The following is a 19,539-nucleotide window of genomic DNA, read 5'->3' as shown; positions in this document are numbered from 1 at the left end:
CGCGAATGCAACGCGTAAGGATCTACTTTCCCCTTTCATTCACAAAATTGCGCGTGATTTTTATCGCAGAAACGCACGAGATTTTTGGCGAATGAAACACTTGACATTGATTATAACTTTCACAAAGTTAGTTTAGCCTTTTTTGTTGTGAAAATGTGAACAGAAAATGCATGAAAAAGCCGACAGACTTAAAAAAAAATGCGTTATCTATAATTGATATATGAAGTACAACTAACACATCGTCCATGGTGTTCCAATCCGAGTTTTTATTCATACAATACCAATACATAGCCTGGTGCCGTTCCAAGTAGTTTTCTTTTTCTGTTTCTTGAGAAGTATTTGTTTTACCTGTTCAGTCACTATAAAGTGTTACAATTCATATTTAAACGCAACACATAAATAGTGACCAAAAAGGTACCGCTATAACATGAGAGAAGCTAGAAAAAAAATGAAATTTACGCATTTTCGACATTTTTGTGGGACCATCATATACAATTTTAAATGATGTGGTTTCATTGTCAATTTAAAGACAGATATTCATAGAACAAACAACAAAAAAGTGAACTTATTCATATGCAGATCTAGGATAAATTTTAAAAAGGGGGTAACCGGGGCACCATCTATTAAAATTTTATTACAAGAAATGAGCTTATTCAGATAATTTACAAATTACAGTCAGCTTTAAGTAAAATATAATTATAACTTGACGTTGTTGAAACTTAAAAATGATGATCGATGAAAAATATGCTGACTCATATCGGATCATTCTAATGTTCTGACTTACTATGCTCGAGGGGGGATAAGACCTACATCGGGACTCCGGGATCGGGTGTCTTTAAGCTCGTGATTTTGGAATATCGGGATTTATCCTCCACTCCCCAAAGTTCGTCCACCTAACGAATATCGCGGTGCATTTTCAGATACGTTTCCCGTATATTCCCGATAATTTGCAGTAATAAAGATTCAATAAAATTATAATCTTTGGCATGAAAAAGAATCAACAGAAGACCGTAGTATAACGGAAATGCAAAAGTGAACACTTACTTGAAATCAATGCCTGTTCTACTTTCGCCCCTCAAGTTCGTCCACCGGATGTACAACCTTGTTACGTCACACAGGTTAGGCCAAACACATTGCATTTTCGCATTTTTTGTTCAAAGTTAATTTAAAAGGGTAAGTATTGAAAAAATCAACAAAAATTAAATAATTAACAAGAAAATTTTCAACAAGTAATTATAACAAGAAAATTTGGCAAAATTGTCTATTCCATGTCCTTGCAATGCATGCAGTAAAACTTGGTATTTCTCCTCACAGCCCTCAATTCTGTACAATATTTCAGATGTGTCCAGTGCTTGCACCTGTAATTGTCACACTGCACCCATTTGGTAAGTTCAACACCAACCCCAAGTCTAATTTGTTTTGGGGTAAACTGTTTACACACACAGCATAATTCGACTTCTGGAATGTCTTCATCGTCTGTATCGCTGAAGTCCATGGAATCTTCAATGTATATGTGACTAGGTCCTGGTTTTGGAGACTTGTGACTAGGTCCTGGTTTATTAGTTATGTTGCTAGGTCCAAGTTTAGTGTGGCTAGGTCCTGATGTAAGTGATGAAGCAGAAGTGGACGTATTTTTTTTATTTTGTTTTCCAGTTTTCTTACAACTCTGGTTGCTTGGTTTATTTTTTCCTTGGTTTTCAACGTGCTGTTTAACCTTTTCTGCTACCTCACTTTCAGTTATTGGCATACCAGAGACAATCTTTCCAAGTGTTTTTCTTTCTTTCTTGTCATTTTCGGACTTCATTTTTTTTAGTTTGTTTATTCGTTCCGCAAAGAAGTGTGGTACATCAGTATCATGGTCTTGCATATCTTCAACAACATCAGTCACAGTCACAGCACTTTCAACAGCTTCTGTTACTTCTCTATTCATATCAACTTCGACTAATTCGACTTCTTGCATTTGGATCTCATCTGTTTCTGGTTCATCTGTAGTTTCTGTAGTTTCTTTACATTCCTCTGATGGTTTCAGTTGATCTTGGTTGATGACAGTCTTATCCAAGGGGTATATTCCAGTCTTTCTAAATGCCGACTGAAGGTTTTCTGGGCACAGTGCTTTCTGGTATGCTTTGCAGGCTAGTTCACAAATATTATATTTGGTTATTACTGAGGAGTTTTTACGTATGGTTTTGTGACATTCATTATCGTAAATACGCTGCAACGGCCCATAACATCCAACATCCAAAGGTTGTAAAATATGTGAGGTATGAGCTGGTAAGACGTGAATGATGATGTGATGTTCCTGTGCCCATTCAATTATATCAACTGCTACATGTGATTTATGTCCGTCGAGGAGAAGAAGTACGTTGTCATTGTTTCTACCAGGGATGTATTTAAGAAAATGATCTGTTAAATGTTGTCTGAATATGTTGGTATTGGACCATCCTGAGTCTGATACTGCACCAACAGCACCAGGTGTTGCACCTTTCATCAATTCATTATTCAATCTTTTCCCTTCAAAAACAAAATACGGAGGAACAGCAAATCCTGAGGCACTGCCACATCCAAGTATGGTGGTAGTACTAGACCTTCCAGATGTTACTGATGATGTGGTACATTCAATTCCAGATACAACATTAGGTGGTTTGTGATTCAGTGTTATACCCTTCTCATCAACATTAAATATGAGATGTGGTTTATCTTGAAGATTGTATTTTAGGACGACTTCCGTTAAGCTTGCAAAGTATTTTTCAACATTAGCAACAGAACCACATTTTGCACGAAGAATCTCCAAACTTCTAGGTTTCACCACTCTAAGTTCTGGCCATCTTTTTATGAAACCCTCAAACCATCTCAAGGTAAATTCTTCACTCCTTGGTTTTATTTTGATTGTGTGGGCAAAATCAGTAGCTAGATCTGTAACTTCTTGTCTAGTGTACCCATATCCATATGAAGCCATGGACTTTACATGTTCCACAATGCGTGCCTCCTCTTCAAGCGAAAAGACAGGTGCCCTTCCAGTGGTGACACAATCTGGACTTATTTTGCCAGTGATTCTATCACGAAGAGTTTGCCTTGGGACATTAAATTGAAGAGCTGCTTTTCTTTGTGACATTTCATTATTCTTTACTGATATGTATGCATTTGTCAAAGCCGTGGGACTGTACAACCTGTACTTTTTATCATGTCTGAGGAAGGTAGGTTTAGCCTGAAATGTAATGAGATGTCTTTTGTTTATTGCTGTATTTTTTGTTTTAACATTGTGTATGTGTGTATATCTATTTCTTTGTATGTAAAGTGTAAAGTCTCAGCTAGATTTTGAGCCCTCTATTGTAATAATTGGTCTGGAAATAACAAAGCCTTAGCTTTTTTAGCAACCGTGATGCTGTGGGAAAAATCACATTCGTCAGTAGAAGCCATTTTATAGCGACAATTCATCATTTTTCCCGAATTTTTCATAATCTGTGCAAAAAATTCATTAAAATTTCCATATTTGTAAGATACGATTTTTACGTATGCTTGGCCTGACATACTTTTATAGGTCATCAGTCATGATCACTGGAATGTAAACAAATCGGCAACTCAGTTTAGAAGGGATTTCCCCTGTGTTTTACTATTAAAAAATCCATTTAAAGAAAGATAGAAAAGGGAATTAGTAAAAATGGCGGTTTTGACAAAGATTTTTTTATTTTTATGATTATTTACCTGTTTCAATCTCATGTTTTGGTTTCACTTTTCCACGTTGTTCTTTACTATATATAGAACGCTGATCAGCTGGTAAGTGACGTCACGGGTCTTCCGCATGCGCGATAAATGAAAACAATGATGGTGGACGAACTTGCGGGTGGGACGAACTTGGGGGGTTGAAGGATACTTTATTTAAATCACAGGAGTTTGAAATCCTATCAATAAGGGGTTAAAAATATACCAAAGTCGACTCTTCGAGATAAGCTCCCTTTCGATAGAAGCTATATATTTAAGGTATATTTTTAACCCCTTATTGATAGGATTTCAAACTCCTGTGATTTAAATTCGGGACCTCATGATTTCGTGTTTTTAAACACGGGATTTCGGGATCAGGACCCTCTATGTTGCTGCTTTGTGCAAAATAAAGAAATCTGAATGTGACTTACCGGTATGCTACCATTATATTTGCCATTGTTAGAGTCATGTCCAAAGTAGAATATAAATGAAACACATGCAATAATTCCTTTTCAATACTTTGTGCAAGAGAACGCCATGTTTACTGCACTGTGACAAAATTTCAAATGACGTAATGTAGTCTGTGACGTCAAGTGTGATTCGCCGTGATTCGACGCGAAAAAGAAGTTCGTTTGTTATTTTCTCTATTATTGTAGTGATTTTAATTTTTTTTTTTAAATTACCGATAAATAGAATAAAGGACTTTTTGTTTTTGATACTGACTTTATCACAGAAAATATCAGGCTCGCCTTTCGGGCTCACCTGATAGTTTACTGTGATAAAGTCAGTATCAAAAACAAAAAGTCCTTTATTCTATATATATTAGGTTTTACAAGTAAATTATTACAGAACGGCTTTGTTTAATGTAGTAATCTGTCAATCAAGTGAGTACTGGTATATTGAATTATTTCATGTATACTTACACTTTAATCACTCTCACTGTAGTTGCAATGCACTATTTTACAATCTCAATGTCTACGTTCTTTAACATCAGTTGTTTTTTGTTCGTTCAATTTCTTTTGGATTTGGTACTCACATAATTGTTGAAGTATTTGTATTTCATAAAGGTTATTCAAGACAACGTGTTGATTGTCTTAAAACGATGATATAATCTCAACTAAATTTGTCAATTTAATGTCCTGTGTTATGTCATCCGAACCAGTGACACTGAAGCGCCTCTGCAATCACACGATATAAATTACGTTCTGTATATTCATTATCATTCTTTGCATACAAATTTCCATGGATTTCAAAGTTACCGGAGATCCACGAATTACTTTTCGTGAAGCTTGTAATGCTTGAACTGTAATTGTCCAAAGATAACATTATATATTACATTTCTCTATATCGAGTTTCAATTACATCACTCTTAATTTTGCCTATATTTGACTGCAGTTTCTGGAATACTGTGCTTCCCATTTTTACCCTGACAACCTGCGAGAAATAAGTTTTGTAAAACCTGAATTCTGCATTGCTAAAAATCGAAATTATAAAGAAAGTTAGATGTCAACTTCCTAAGGCAAAGTTGAACAGATGAATTTGGTATTTTTTAGATCCCTTTTGGTCACATAGCTCGCGTATTGAGTTTTTATACATCTCGGGCTTTCATAGGATTGTGTTTTACCGTTCCTGATAAAGTATAATCAAGAAGAAGTGTTATTTTCATTAAGAACGATTTTTTTTGGATTATTCGATAAATAATGAAACATCAGATTTCCTAAAGTGCCCTGTTAACCTCAAATGTTTCGAGATAAAATTAAGCAAGAAAAACTTCAAATTAAAACGAAAAAATATATTCTAGTTATCATTTTCTGGTTTGATTTTACAATACATTTAGGATATTAGCTATATAGAAAATTGTTATTTTCGAGTATAGTGCTACTGCAACTGATTATGATATTATTAGTTGGGTAAAGCCATGTTGTTTTTTTGCGAGTGGTTAATTTGACAAAAAATGGAAGTCATCAATAGAATCAGTCATAAATATGTCACAACGGAAAAAACTATAAAACAATTCAAATTTTTTTAAATTTATATTTCATATCTATATTTCATATAGTTAAAAACTATTTTTGTACATAATGTAGTTAATTGGTTACATGTCTGTTAATCATAACTTGACTAATGTAAGCTAATTGACCGAAACACCATCAAATGTTTTTTTTGCGAGTGGTTAATTTGAAAAAAACATGGAAGTCATCAATAGGATCAGACATAAATATGTCATAACGGAAAATACCCTAAAGACATTTCCAAAAAAATATTTCATATATTTATTTCATATAGTTAAAACATATTTTTTACATGCTGCAATTAAGAGCAATTGGTTCATGTCTGTTAATCATAACATGACTAGTGTAAGCTAATTGACCGAAACACCATCCGAAATGAAAGGTACTGAATTCTCGAACTTGATACCATGTTCAATGATAATGATGCTATGATTTCAACATAAACGTTCAAAAGCTGAAAAAACAGGCTGTACAAATTTTTTCCCCAAATAAAGTTTTAATCGATAACCATTCTTTTTGTTTTCAGCAATGGAAACCTTGGCCAAATTATTTAATGCTGCTGTAAGTATGCCATTTACAGCAGGCGAACCTAATGAAAACAACTATAGAAATAACAATATTCGGCCTCATGATGGCAGGATTAGTGGATTTATACTAGTTTCAAGCGTGTTTGTAATTGTACTTCTTTCTATGTTAGGAGTTGAATTTGTTGATCATAAAAGTGACAAGAATTCTAAATATATACCAATTTACTCCTACCTTTGTATAGTGATCTTTCTAGCATTTATTGTTTGCATTGGAACTTTGTTCATGTATCGACGTAGACAAACGCAAATTACAGAAAGAGTCAAACCAACAACTAACGTAAAATATATCTTTTTGTGGATTTTTACAATTGGAAGCATTTTCTTTTCGTTAGCAAAGATTACCAGCGCTGTTCAATGTAAAAAGCATATCTTCGAGGCATTTCAAAGAATAGGTTGTATCGACAAAAATATTACCTACGACCCTAGTTATGAGAAATCATACATTAGCTTGCAGTCTATTCAGATTATATTCTGCTTGGTTCAGTCATTTTTTGTACAAACATTCATTTCTTTACGCTTTAAAAGTTCGTGGAAAATGTACTATAGTTTGCTGTTAATAGTCTTGGCAAATATTTCCCAATGGGCACATTATTTTTCCGAAATATACATATATGAAGGCGGAAGACCGATGGTGAGTTGTAATAAAGCTAATTATACCATTTGTGAATCCGATGAACTTTTAAGGACGATACAGCCGTATTGTGCGCCAATTAAAATGGAATATTTTCTGCTTTCAATGATTTGTATAGCTGAACTCTGGCCATCCAATCACATTCATGTTGATGAGGCAATTCTGTTAAAGTCAAATTCCGGAAGTGAATATACGCCATTACTTTTATCATCTTATGAAAGAATCAACAGACCTGACTTTTACAATTGTCGAACCTTTTTGTGTATTGGATTTGTCATATTGACGATTTTGCCATGTTTTATATTTGGTTTCATTAATCTTTCCAAAGATATTGATAAAGGTCAAGATATTCAAACTGTCGGTGTATCATACGATATATTTTTATCAATTTCTAAGACAACCTTACTTATAATTAGTTTTTATATGATATCACAATCATCGTCATTTTTGAAACCTGTTAGGAAAACCCAATATCTCCATTTTCATCACAAAATGATAATTGCAAGTTTTTTGGGTTCAATTGCATATTGTTCATTAGTAATGTTTGCTTGCCTACACGAAAGTAAGGAGTATTTAATAATGAGTCAGAAATTAATGACAATGATTGAGCTTTACTTTCAAGTTGTTTGTATTTTACAATTGAATAGTTATGAAAAGACAAAGTGGAGTCCTAGCGAGTACATTTATCTTCTACTCTGTATTCTCAATCTCTGCTACTGGTTTGTTCTTGTCCATTCGTTTTTGATGCGTTTTGTTTTTTGATTTTGCCATGTGATTATGGACTTTTCAAATTGATTTTCCTCTGAGTTCAGTATTTTTGTGATTTTACTTTCTACTGGTTTGATGATAGTGTTTTCGAAGCTAGATCTATCTACGACAAGCAAGTATTACAAAGTGTTTATAGCATTGCAACACAGAAACTCATTTCTCATTGTTTGTTTTCTTTCTTTGTGTTTTTTCCGATTTAAATCTTTCATTTCATATTATGAAATTTTTCGACAAAATCCCAAATAATGACATATCTCAATATCACGTGACCATTTATTTATAATAAGGAAGTGCTGCACCTGTTACTTATAAGAACAAAATGGAGTTTATCGAATTGGTAAACGAGCATTTATTATAAACATGTGTGTTATCATTCATTTAAAATAAAAAATAAAACAACTTTTTATTCTTATTTATTGTTGTTTGTTATTGTAAAAGATAAACATAATCCCCTGAACTTCGCCAGCATTTTGAATAACTATTGAATTGTAGAATACATATTATTGGAAGGTAAAATGATACAAAATCATTCTCCTTCAACAGCCGCAATGTTCTTATTTAGTATTTGCATCTCATATGTCCGTTAAACTTGAGTAAAACTTTATGATTTAAGGCAGCAATAGTTTACTGATGTACAAAGACAACCCAAAGTAACAAACAAAAACGGAGGGTATTATATTAAAACCAAAATGAGTGACATAAACAGTGTCGACAGAGTAATCAGCTCCTCTTGTGCATTCATCGTCTTCAATTTGAATCAAACATCAGCCAATATATCACAATCAAGTATCGGACTCAAACAGGTTAGGTTACTTATTTCGTGTCTAAAGATCTGATACTGCGAAAACATGTTGGTATTGAGTTGAAGCACAAACAAACTTTATTGGTCAACGAATTCGTCCATCTGTGTCAATAGTATTATCAGCTACCAATGAGTTTGCTACATTAGTCTGTATTTTTGTTAACTAAAGACAACAAAAGTTATGTTTATGTTTAAGATATTTTTTAATTGCAGCTGACGGACAACGAAAAACAGAATTTTCAATTTGACATAGTCACAATCTTCAACACAGCAGATTGTTTTCCCTTTCAAAAAATCATTTAAAAATATGACATTTGCCTAAATGACACTTCTGGAAGATAACCCAAATCTGGTATAGATGAATGCACCTTTTTGTCAGTTTAACAGTTTAACGGGACCTGTTATGATTTGGGCGGATCCTATGAAATATTTGCATAAAGATGAACAAGGGTCTGTTTTTAGTCGTAACTACAACCCGGTCCTCTTTTCATTGATTGTTTCTTCACTCTATGTGATTTCTCTATAGATTAATACATGCCATGAGCAACATGAAGGATGCTACTAGCATGACAGAAACTGTTCACCCTTCCGCTTCTGGACACTCGAGTTAAATTCGGTTAAACATGTTGTTAGATTCAATAAATCTTAAATTTATGTAAAGTGTTATTTGAATGTCTTTTCGTAAAACAGTCGTGTATTTCATAACACAAAGACAATGTCATATTTAAATTGTGTAAACCTTGTGAGTAGTCTGATTCGGTAAGTCATATTTGAGAAAAAAGATGACGGGATTTTGGTTATAATTGAAACAAATCGCATGTTAATCAGATATTCCATAACGGTAAACAAACTGGTGATGGCGTCAGAAAATTGTTAATGAATGATTTCAGATTCACCACTTGTAACTCTTGGTGTTAAAGCTCCCTTATGAGCAGCAACCCCTATCGAAAGATTTAGTAATAAGAAATTTATGCCCTAGAAAACCGTATTAACTGATAGATATAAATGCAGGTGCTGCTAGAATGTTGCTACATAGAAATAGGAAGCTGCAATCATCTCTTTTGTCTTGTTAGCAACCGATCCTTATTGTCAATTTATATGTGTAAGTCAAGATGTGAAGCAGATTGCCGATTGGTTTTTGAAAAAAAGATGTCTTTCAAACAAATATATTCTCTTTCAACCATCTTGATAATGTCCGATTTTTATACGATCGTCAAATTTTTGACGGGACGTATTATGGTATACAAATGTCCGTCAGTCTGTCCGTCTGTCTGTCTGGCGTAAACATGTCGCATCGTAACTTGAGAACGACTTATCCAGATGGTCAAACGATCTGTATACTATTTGGTGAAAATAAGATTTAAACTTTTCGAGTTACGGGACTTTGTAACTAAAACTGTGTATGTTTTTTCCACATGTCGCACCGTATCTCAAAAACAATTTATAATTATTGCTTTAAACTTTACAAACTTCTTAGTTATATTAATTTTAAGATCTGTATACTTTTTGGTGATGATTCAAACTTTTTTTTGAGTTATTGAGTATTTTGTAAAAAAGGGGGAGGTTTTTTTCACATGTCGCGCCGTATCTCAAAAATATTTAATGATTATTGCCTAACATTTTGCACATTTCTGAGTTATATTAATCTTAAGATATGCATACTTTTTGGTTTTGATTCAAAATTTTAATTTAGAGAGATTTTTGTAAACGAAAAGGAGGGTTTTCACATGTCGCGCCGTATGTCAGTAACTATTTATGACTATTCCATAAAAATTTATACACAAGTCGACGGGTGTATCATGCGCTCATGACGCAGCTGTTAATTTTTGTTAGAGTTAGAGTCATTTTTGCACCGAAATATTTATTCCGCCCTTAGTCAAGATTTTTGTTTCCTCGTTGGGCATTCTTTTTAATGAAACAAACCAGGACCAACTCTTTCATTTTGTCTTTTAGTTTGGTATGGGGTATACTTGTGTTAGTGTACAAACAGAGAAATGTCTTTTGAAAGACGAAATAGTCTTAGATTGTTTCGACTCCATGGGATCTAGTATCCGCTTCTGATTCCCATATTTCTTTTGTTCTCACAAACCTAATACATCACATTGGTACAGAGATAACAAATACAATGATACCTCTAGAATATGTTGTTGCACAATAACTTTGAATCCCGGCTTTGATTGCTAATAAGGTTGATGTTTATAATTAAGAAAGAGGATTCATGGAGCACGTGGAAGACCAAGTAATATAACGTTGTTTGTAAAGACGCTTATGTGCTTAAGGTATCCAATACAGAAAAAAGTAAAATAAGAAAAATACCAAACCGGAAGGAAAATTCAAGCGAAAAGTTCCTTATCAAATGGCAAATTCAAAAGTCCATACATATCAACTGAATGGAAAACAACTGTCATATTTCAGAACTGATGCCGTTTAAGATCCAGTTACAAATATGATTGAACCTTCTCAGACTTTACCATGCTTTCTTTGAAATAAATCATACCTGAAAATTTTACGAAGAACTAAGATACTTCTGGATTAAAAAAATATCCTAAATGGTCGAAATCAGATACTTACTTTGACATTACGCTTCGACTGACTGTAAGCTTGTTGTACATATCAGTATTACTTTTATGTATACGTGTAGGGGTTATACTATCAAATCAAAGTACGTCACATCCGTTTAAAAAAAAATCCCTTGAATTTGACAGTTGTAGTAATGCAGTAAAACATTTCTGAATCATAAAAATACATCTTGAGCACCATTATTTTTTTCATTTGTATTTCTATTTCGTGCGTTCTTAAAATTGGAAAAACCACACCACATTTGTTATATGTATCAAGTCAAATGGTTTTTACATTGTGTTGTTTTCTCTGTTTGTCTACTTATTTCTCATAGGTACAGCATGTTTGTGATGATTGGTGTTGTTTATTGTTCTGACCATTTTTTGTGTGACTATTTTAATCTGTTATATGATGTATTAATCATTTCAACGAAGAGGATGTTGGATTTATGATAAAAGCGGATAAAAGTTTCCAGTCTCATGATATATGTTATATGCGTACTTTTTGTGATAAATTTGGATATGTCAAAATGCACAATGCATGCCATTATATTAACAAATGTCCTATCATAGTATTACCCCGATCTCGCACACATTTACAACTTTATTGTATTATTTTATTTTATGTCATGTTGCTTGATGGTACCCCCTAATATAAAGCAAATAAACGTGAAAAATTACAACATTTACAATATATCACTGTCGTGTAATAGGATCAAATTTCAAGAAGAAGTCCTCGTTTCTATTTTGGGAAACCCAATATAAACAAAAGGAAACATGCACCTAAAGCATCTAAGATTTACACAATTTAAATATGACATTGTCTTTGTGTTATGAAATACACGACTGTTTTTACGAAAAGACATTCAAATAATACTTTACATAAATTTAAGATTTATTAAATCTAACACCATTTTTAACCGAATTTAACTCGAGTGTCCAGAAGCGGAAGGGTGAACAGTTTCTTTCATGCTAGTATCATCCTTCATTTTGCTCATGGCATGTATTAATCTATAGAGAAATCACATACAGTGAAGAAACAATCAATGAAAAGAGGACCGGGTTGTAGTTACGACAATAAACAGACCCTTGTTCATCTTTATGCAAATATTTCATAGGATCCGCCCAAATCATAAAAGGTCCCGTTAAACTGTTAAACTGACAAAAAGGTGCATTCATCTATACCAGATATGGATTTTCTTCCAGAAGTGTCATTTAGGCAAATGTCATATTTTTAAATGATTTTTTGAAAGGGAAAACAATCTGCAGTTGTTTTGAAGATTGTGACTATGTCAAATTGAAAATTCTGTTGTTCGTTGTCCGTCAGCTGCAATTTAAAAATATCTTAAACATAAACATAACTTTTGTTGTCTTTAGTAAACAAAAATACAGACTAATGTAGCAAACTCATTGGTAGATGATAATACTTTTGACACAGATGGACGAATTCGTTGACCAATATGGTTTGTTTGTGCTTCAACTCAATACCAACATGTTTTCGCAGTATCAGATCTTTAGACACGAAATAAGTAACCTAACCTGTTTGAGTCCGATACTTGATTGTGAGATTTTGGCTGATTGTTGATTCAAATTGAAGACGATGAATGCACAAGAGTAGATGCTTACTCTGTCGACAATGTTTATATCACTCATTTTGGTTTTGATATAATACCCTCCGTTTTTGTTTGTTACTTTGGGTTGTCTTTGAACATCAGTAAACTATTGCTGCCTTAAGTCATAAACTTTTACTAAAGTGTAACAGACATATGAGATGCATATAAGAACATTGTGGCTGTTGAAGGAGAATGATTTTGTATCATACCCTATCTGGTGTCCGTCGAATCCTACATGATGCTTATTAGTTGTTTAGCAAGGAAGAACACTTAAAACAGATAGAGGTCCGAATAGAGTAATCAACAACAGACCCACGATTTAAACAGTATGTGTTATGCTACATATTACTCAGTCTATAAAAAGTTTTGAATTAGTTTGTGTGTGTGTGTGTGTGTGTGTTTGTGTGTCAAAAGTATCAGTCAATCATTTATATACTAAATCATTTGATAATAGATAGATTATACGGTCATTATTACAAATCAGTTTATAGAATTGAAATACAATACCAATTTGACAAGTAAAGCATGAAAATGACTTCGTAAAGTTAGCAACATCATCAGGGTAGTCATAGTTCTAGTAACGCCGGTGATTTATTTTCACATTAATTTTCCCCATATTTTTTAGCTGTACAAAAGGTATCGTTTTGACATTTTTAACAAGCGGTAACTAATATGCATTTATGAACTTTCCATAGTACTAATAATACCTTACAAGGAAGATATCAGAGCACGCCAAGCAGACATCAATTTGTTTCGGATGATAGTTAGTATTGAGGTTAAAACGTACGTAAACTTAATTATTTAATTTGCATTGTTGTATTAATCATCGTTTGTAATTTTAAAACATTTTAAGCTTTAATCAGTAATAAAATATTTAAGAAAAATTAATATCCATGTACTATTACCAATAAGGACACCTAATACATGTATATAGTCATCTTCTGCCAAACATAAACACATTTTTTATTTGACAAGTTATAAAATAGTCATTTTATTTTCGACTTATGCGTTTGAATTCCCTTGATGCCTATGAGGGTAACGATTTGGTTTCAGTTTTTAAAATCATTTAATCCTTCATGGGTGGATTTGGCATAGATAAAAAAAATCGTATAATAAAAAAGCAATGAATGAAGTTGTTGAATTTGATTTATGCCTTTTGTAATGTAATCACTACTTGTTACCAACTTTTTACGAATGAAGTAGATTAAACAACAGGCATCTCAAGACTATTTAAAAGAGTTCAGAAATATTCTTCATAATCATTCCATAAGATAAAAGATATCCTTTATTGACATTTTCAAAGTTAACTATACTGTCCTCGAAGTCTAGAAATATTTAAATGTCGTAGTTAGGACAAGTAAACTTAAGAGGTACTTATTATTCAACAATATTGGCATTACATCGATATCAATTTTGACAAATATCATGTCGTTAGGATTGTTCTGATGATTGGCAAGAGAAGGATAGAAAATATAATTTGTACGAAAAAATTAAAGGTTTATTGGATGTTACATGGAAGGCGATTCTATAAGTTAATAGTATACCAACAAGACAGCACAGAAAATCCGTAAATGTAAGTTCAACGAACAAAAAGCAACTCGTGTAATACGTGTGTGGCACTTTTAAAATGTAAAATACTTTTTATCTTTCATATTATACACATTACTGTTAGCTTTTCCACATATGTTTTGTCAGATCTGTTTTATCTAAATTTCAGCAATGGAATCTTTGACAAAGTTTTTCAATGCAGCGGTAGTTTTACCACTTACTGCCGGAGAAGCGTCTGGAAACCAGCACAGTACTGATAACTTACGTTCGCATGATGGCAGTATTAGTGGATTTATACTACTTTTAAGTGTTATGGTAATTACCGTTCTTTCTAATCTTGGAGTTCAGGTGCATGACTGGGGAAAGAACAATTTCATGAAGTATTACACAACTTATTCCTATCTTTGTGTCGTCATTTTCTTAGCAATAGTTGTTTGCTTTGCTCTTTTAATCATATATCGAGTGAGGTATGCTGGAATTTTGACAACATCCGCTAATAAAAGCAACACCTTCAAAGTGAAATTTTTGTTTCTGTGGATTTTTGTAATTGGAAGTATATTGTATGCGTTGGCCGAAATTATCAATACAATTCGCTGTGACGAGAAAACATTCGAGGAGCGCAAGCAGGAGGGTTGCATAGATAAAAATTCAACTTATGACACTACAAAGTTAGTAGTAAAAGTTAGTTATCATACCATTCAAATTTTATTTTATGTGATTCAGTCATGCTTTTTACAGTTTTGTATTCGTACATGTTTTAATTGTTCGTGGAAAATTTACTACAGCTTAATGTTAATTGTACTAGCAAATATTTCTCAATGGGCTCATTATTTTTCTGAAATATTCCAAAACTCAGCAAGTAATAGTAAGAATTGTGCTACGACCAGTAGATGTGTCCAAAACAGTTTTTATGATATGATAAAGCCTTACGCACATCCACTACAAATGGAATACTTTTTACTTTCGATGATTTTAATTGCCGAACTTTGGCCAAAAAGTCAAAATCATAGCAACCTTACACCACGCCATGGAAATGAAAATACTCCATTACTATCCTCCTTAAATCATTTATTACCAATTACCGCCTCTATGGAAGATTCTATTGAAAGCAGAAATTTACGTGAAAGGCAACCTTCAGACCGTTTACTTAATTCTAAAACAGTTGCATGTATAGCTTTTGGAGTTGCAATAGTCGTTCCGTGTTATATTTTCGGTTTTATTACCTTATCAGAGAGAGAGGCGAAAGCTGAGCGAGAAAATGTGACGAATGGAACAATGTCAAAGATGGAAATCATTGATGTAGCATATGACATCTTTTTATCTTTACTCGTGATAACATTATTGATTATAAGTTTTTATTTGTTTTCCAACTCTTCATCCCTCAGGGCAGTAATGGTAAAACAATATCTCCATTTTCATCACAAAATTATTATTGCTAGTTTTTTAGGTTCAGTGGGATATTTTTCACTGGTTGTTTTTTCGTGCATATACGAAGGCAATTCAAACTTGTTAATGATTCAGAAGATTTTAGTATTGATAGAGCTATACCTTCAAATTATATGTATTCTACAATTCAATAGTTATTCAAAATGTCGACGAAGTTCAGGACATTATGTTTATCTTTTACTATCTGTTATCAACCTATGCTACTGGATTGACGACAGTATTTTTGAAGCAACTACTATATACGATAAAAAATATTAAAAAACGTATATAGAGCTCACTCACAACAATTTGTATCACAATTTCTGTTCCCTTTTCTAGTTTTCTTTCGGTTTAAATCTTTTATATCGTTTTATAGTATATTCCGTCAAGTTCCAAATGACGAAGAATTTACGAAAACGTGATGATATAGCACTGATGTTCACTTTAATAAATCTTTTATTTATTATTTATGTATTGCTAGACTTATCCATTTATTAATTAGTGATTCAGGTACTTTGAATAGTAATGTTTGTGCAATTTAAGCGTTTCCTGGTAAAGAAAAAGGAATAAATGGAGGAATGTTAGTAAATATCTAACTTTATGAAGTTGGTCATCAGATATAGGAAGATGTGGTGTGAGTGCCAATGAGACAACTCTCCATACAAATAACAATTTAAAAAGTAAACCATTATAGGTTAAAGTACGGCCTTCAACACGGAGCCTTGGCTCACACCGAACAACAAGCTATAAAGGGCCCCAAAATTACTAGTGTAAAACCATTCAAACGGGAAAACCAACGGTCTAATCTATATAAACAAAACGAGAAACGAGAAACACGTATATATTACATAAACAAACGACAACTACTGTACATCAGATTCCTGACTTAGGACAGGTGCAAACATTTGCAGCGGGATTAAACGTTTTAATGGATCCAAACCATCTCCTTTTTCTGAAACAATAGCATAACATCACAACAAAGAAAAACATACGATAAAATATCAATTGATGTCTGTTTGTACGTCTGTTTGGGATAGGAATCGGATATTATTAGTTTATGTGATCTGTTGTACTCTCCGATAAATCGATAGTTTCTTTTTATTTGTCTTTTTTTTTTTTTTTTTTTACAACTTCAGATACTTTATTTTACTATAATAATAGTTGTTAACAAATCTCCTTAATGTTACAACAATGGCATTAAGGTTCTGCCCTGTATCGTTAATTACCAATAAAACCAGGGGATTTTATTGGTAAACTTTTTATAATTTTACATACATGTAGTATTGCGTGTTAGTTACAATTAACAGAGTAATAGCTGTCTACAACATGTACTTTACTTCACAATGAAAAGAAAAACGGAACTTTGACCGTCTTTTGTTTAGCTTTTAGTTTTGGATTAATCGAAAGTGAAAGAGCATGGTTTCGATCGGATTAAGAATTCTTTTTATTTGTCATTATAAATTTACTTTAAGAATATCATTTGATAATCAAAACTCTTAGATATAAATGTTATAAAATAAAGCACCCCATTGCCTGACAGTTAGTTTAGCTGTTATTTATAGTTTACGTTTTTTTTGTCACGGGAGTAGACAGAGCTAAGAGAAATTTCTTTATATATGAGACTATTTTCATTATACCGACTTTTGACTCCGGAGTTTCCCTCCGAATTGTTCCGATTTTATGTTTGAATTTACCTTGTTTTATGGCTTTCACTTTACCAGGTACCAGGATGTTCTACCACAGAGTAGGTACCCTGTTGAAAAATTATACAATACGAAGTCAAAAGTTGGTAATATGAAAATAGTCTATTCAAAGCGCTTTATTTCAGACATAATTGCTTTACAGTTTAGCATTATCGCTTGCTTGAGTGAAGTGTTGTATATAGGTTTCATGCTATAGTGAAAATACATGTAAAAAAAAAATGTATATTGTTTTGACACAGAATTTCAGTCAATATTATCATAAGAAATATATGTAAAGAATTGGCTATGCAAAATTGGAGCCTAGATTTGGTCGATGCTTAAAACAATTATATGCTACAATTATTAATAGTTCAACATATATATTTATATATGGCCTGCGATTTAACAGAAAATGATTTATACAAAAAATGTAATATATGGATGATTTTTAATAAATGTGCGATTTTCTTTTTATAAAAATGAGAATATGTGAATTATTTCTGTAAAACATTCCCCCACCAGACATTAAATGACGGACGTAGAATTAAGTAATCATAGATCGCTGTATGAACTTCAACAAAAAGCAAAACCAATACCACAGCAAGCTATACAAGTCTTTAAAATGACAAATTTAAAACAATTTATAAAACAAGAAAACTGATTTATGTTTAAAACAATAAAAGAAAAACAAAACGGCAAACACAGACTCCTGGCTTAAGGAAAAACAGATAAAGGATATAGCGGGTTTATAAGCATGTTTGCGAGCGAACCCTTCCCGCAAACTGGTACAGAGTTGTAACAGCACAGCATAAACTATGGTTAAATGAAAATCAGTTAAAAAAGGCTGCAACAAACATTACAAGGATAAGCAAATCTGATGATTTACTTTGTTTGTATTGGAAACATAAGCTTCACAAAGTTCCGTAAAAACGACAATTTAACGGGTCATCTGCATATTCAACAAAGACATTTCCCATTAGATTGACAAATGTCTGCCATGAAAGAGTTTCTGTGAATCTGTTTTCTCGCGTAGTGGTATTAACCACATGTAGAATCTAAAAATATAGATATTTCCCTGAAATGAACTTTGACAAAATTTTTCAACCCTTTATATCCCTATTGCTCTATGTGAAATTGAAAAATCGTCTTAAAGAAATAATCTATAAGGCTTTTCAATATAAAAATTGAAGCATACGTTATAAATGTATTGTTTTGGAATATCAAATGGCATATGTTGTTAATAGAGAACAAAAATTAAAAAAAACCAACAAGACACAAGTGATCAGTATGGTGAAGTTTTTATTTACAACATATTTAATTTTGATTTGGAGGAAGGATTCTGAACAAATTGTTAACATAACCATTGGAACGAATTGGTGTGTTTCCTTGTGGACCTTTTCTTATTTTCATATGCGTAGGAGTTCATTCAGACACTTGCAAAAAAAAAACCAAGAAGATAAAACAGCCATATCTTTTAATTCCACATTCAGATATATTGACGGTGCAAATATTTCTAATTCGAATTCCAGCAATATATATATCCTCCAGAACTAGAAATTAAATTCGTTTGATGTTTTTGGGGTTTTGATATTTCCATTTGAAAAGGGACTTTCCGTGTTGAATGTTACCCAAGTTCGGTATTTATGTTAATTTACTTTTGATGACATCAAGATTAGTACCTTTTTTCTATTTTCCTCCAAATTTACTGAAAAACGAATAACTTTCCCTTGATTTTAAGATGTAGAAGGACTTAAATATTCAATGTGTGGTACCTTATCGAACCTGTATCAAATCAGCTATCCGACCATGATTTGTAGTTGTTGTTTATCTTTGTTTATATGCTTATTTCTCAGAGGTCCTGAATGTTCGTTTTTGGAGTTGTCGTTTGTTCTGTGCATTTTTTGGATAATTCCTTCCCCCCTTTTTAGCTCACCTGGCCCAGAGAGCCAAGTGAGCTTTTCTCATCACTTGCAGTCCGTCGTCCGTCGTCGTTAACTTTTACAAAAATCTTCTCCTCTGAAACTACTGAGCCAAATTTAACCAAACTTGGCCACAATCATCATTGGGGTATCTAGTTTTAAAAAAAATGTGTCCGGTGACCCGGCCAACCAACCAAGATGGCCGCCATGGCTAAAAATAGAACATAGGGGTAAAATGCAGTTTTTGGCTTATAACTCAAAAACCAAAGCATTTAGAGCAAATCTGACGAGGTAA

The 19,539-nt window shown here is 32.8% G+C and overlaps 1 protein-coding gene across 1 annotated transcript; it reads right to left on the bottom strand.

The window, feature by feature from the left end:
- Positions 1 to 883: 883 nt before the first annotated feature.
- On the bottom strand, positions 884 to 3,867 carry LOC139510757 (uncharacterized). Its single transcript, XM_071297285.1, has 2 exons — positions 3,703 to 3,867; positions 884 to 3,205 (listed from the first exon to the last, which is right to left on the bottom strand). The coding sequence occupies exons 1-2, from the start codon at positions 3,715 to 3,717 to the stop codon at positions 1,262 to 1,264; spliced, it is 1,959 nt and encodes a 652-aa protein (XP_071153386.1). The 5' UTR covers positions 3,718 to 3,867; the 3' UTR covers positions 884 to 1,261.
- Positions 3,868 to 19,539: the final 15,672 nt, after the last annotated feature.

This window comes from Mytilus edulis, chromosome 2, assembly GCF_963676685.1.
Source record: "Mytilus edulis chromosome 2, xbMytEdul2.2, whole genome shotgun sequence".
Classification (NCBI taxonomy): Eukaryota; Metazoa; Mollusca; class Bivalvia; order Mytilida; family Mytilidae; genus Mytilus; species Mytilus edulis.
Note: the sequence above shows the minus strand (reverse complement) of the source record. Positions and strands in the feature narration are given on the sequence as shown.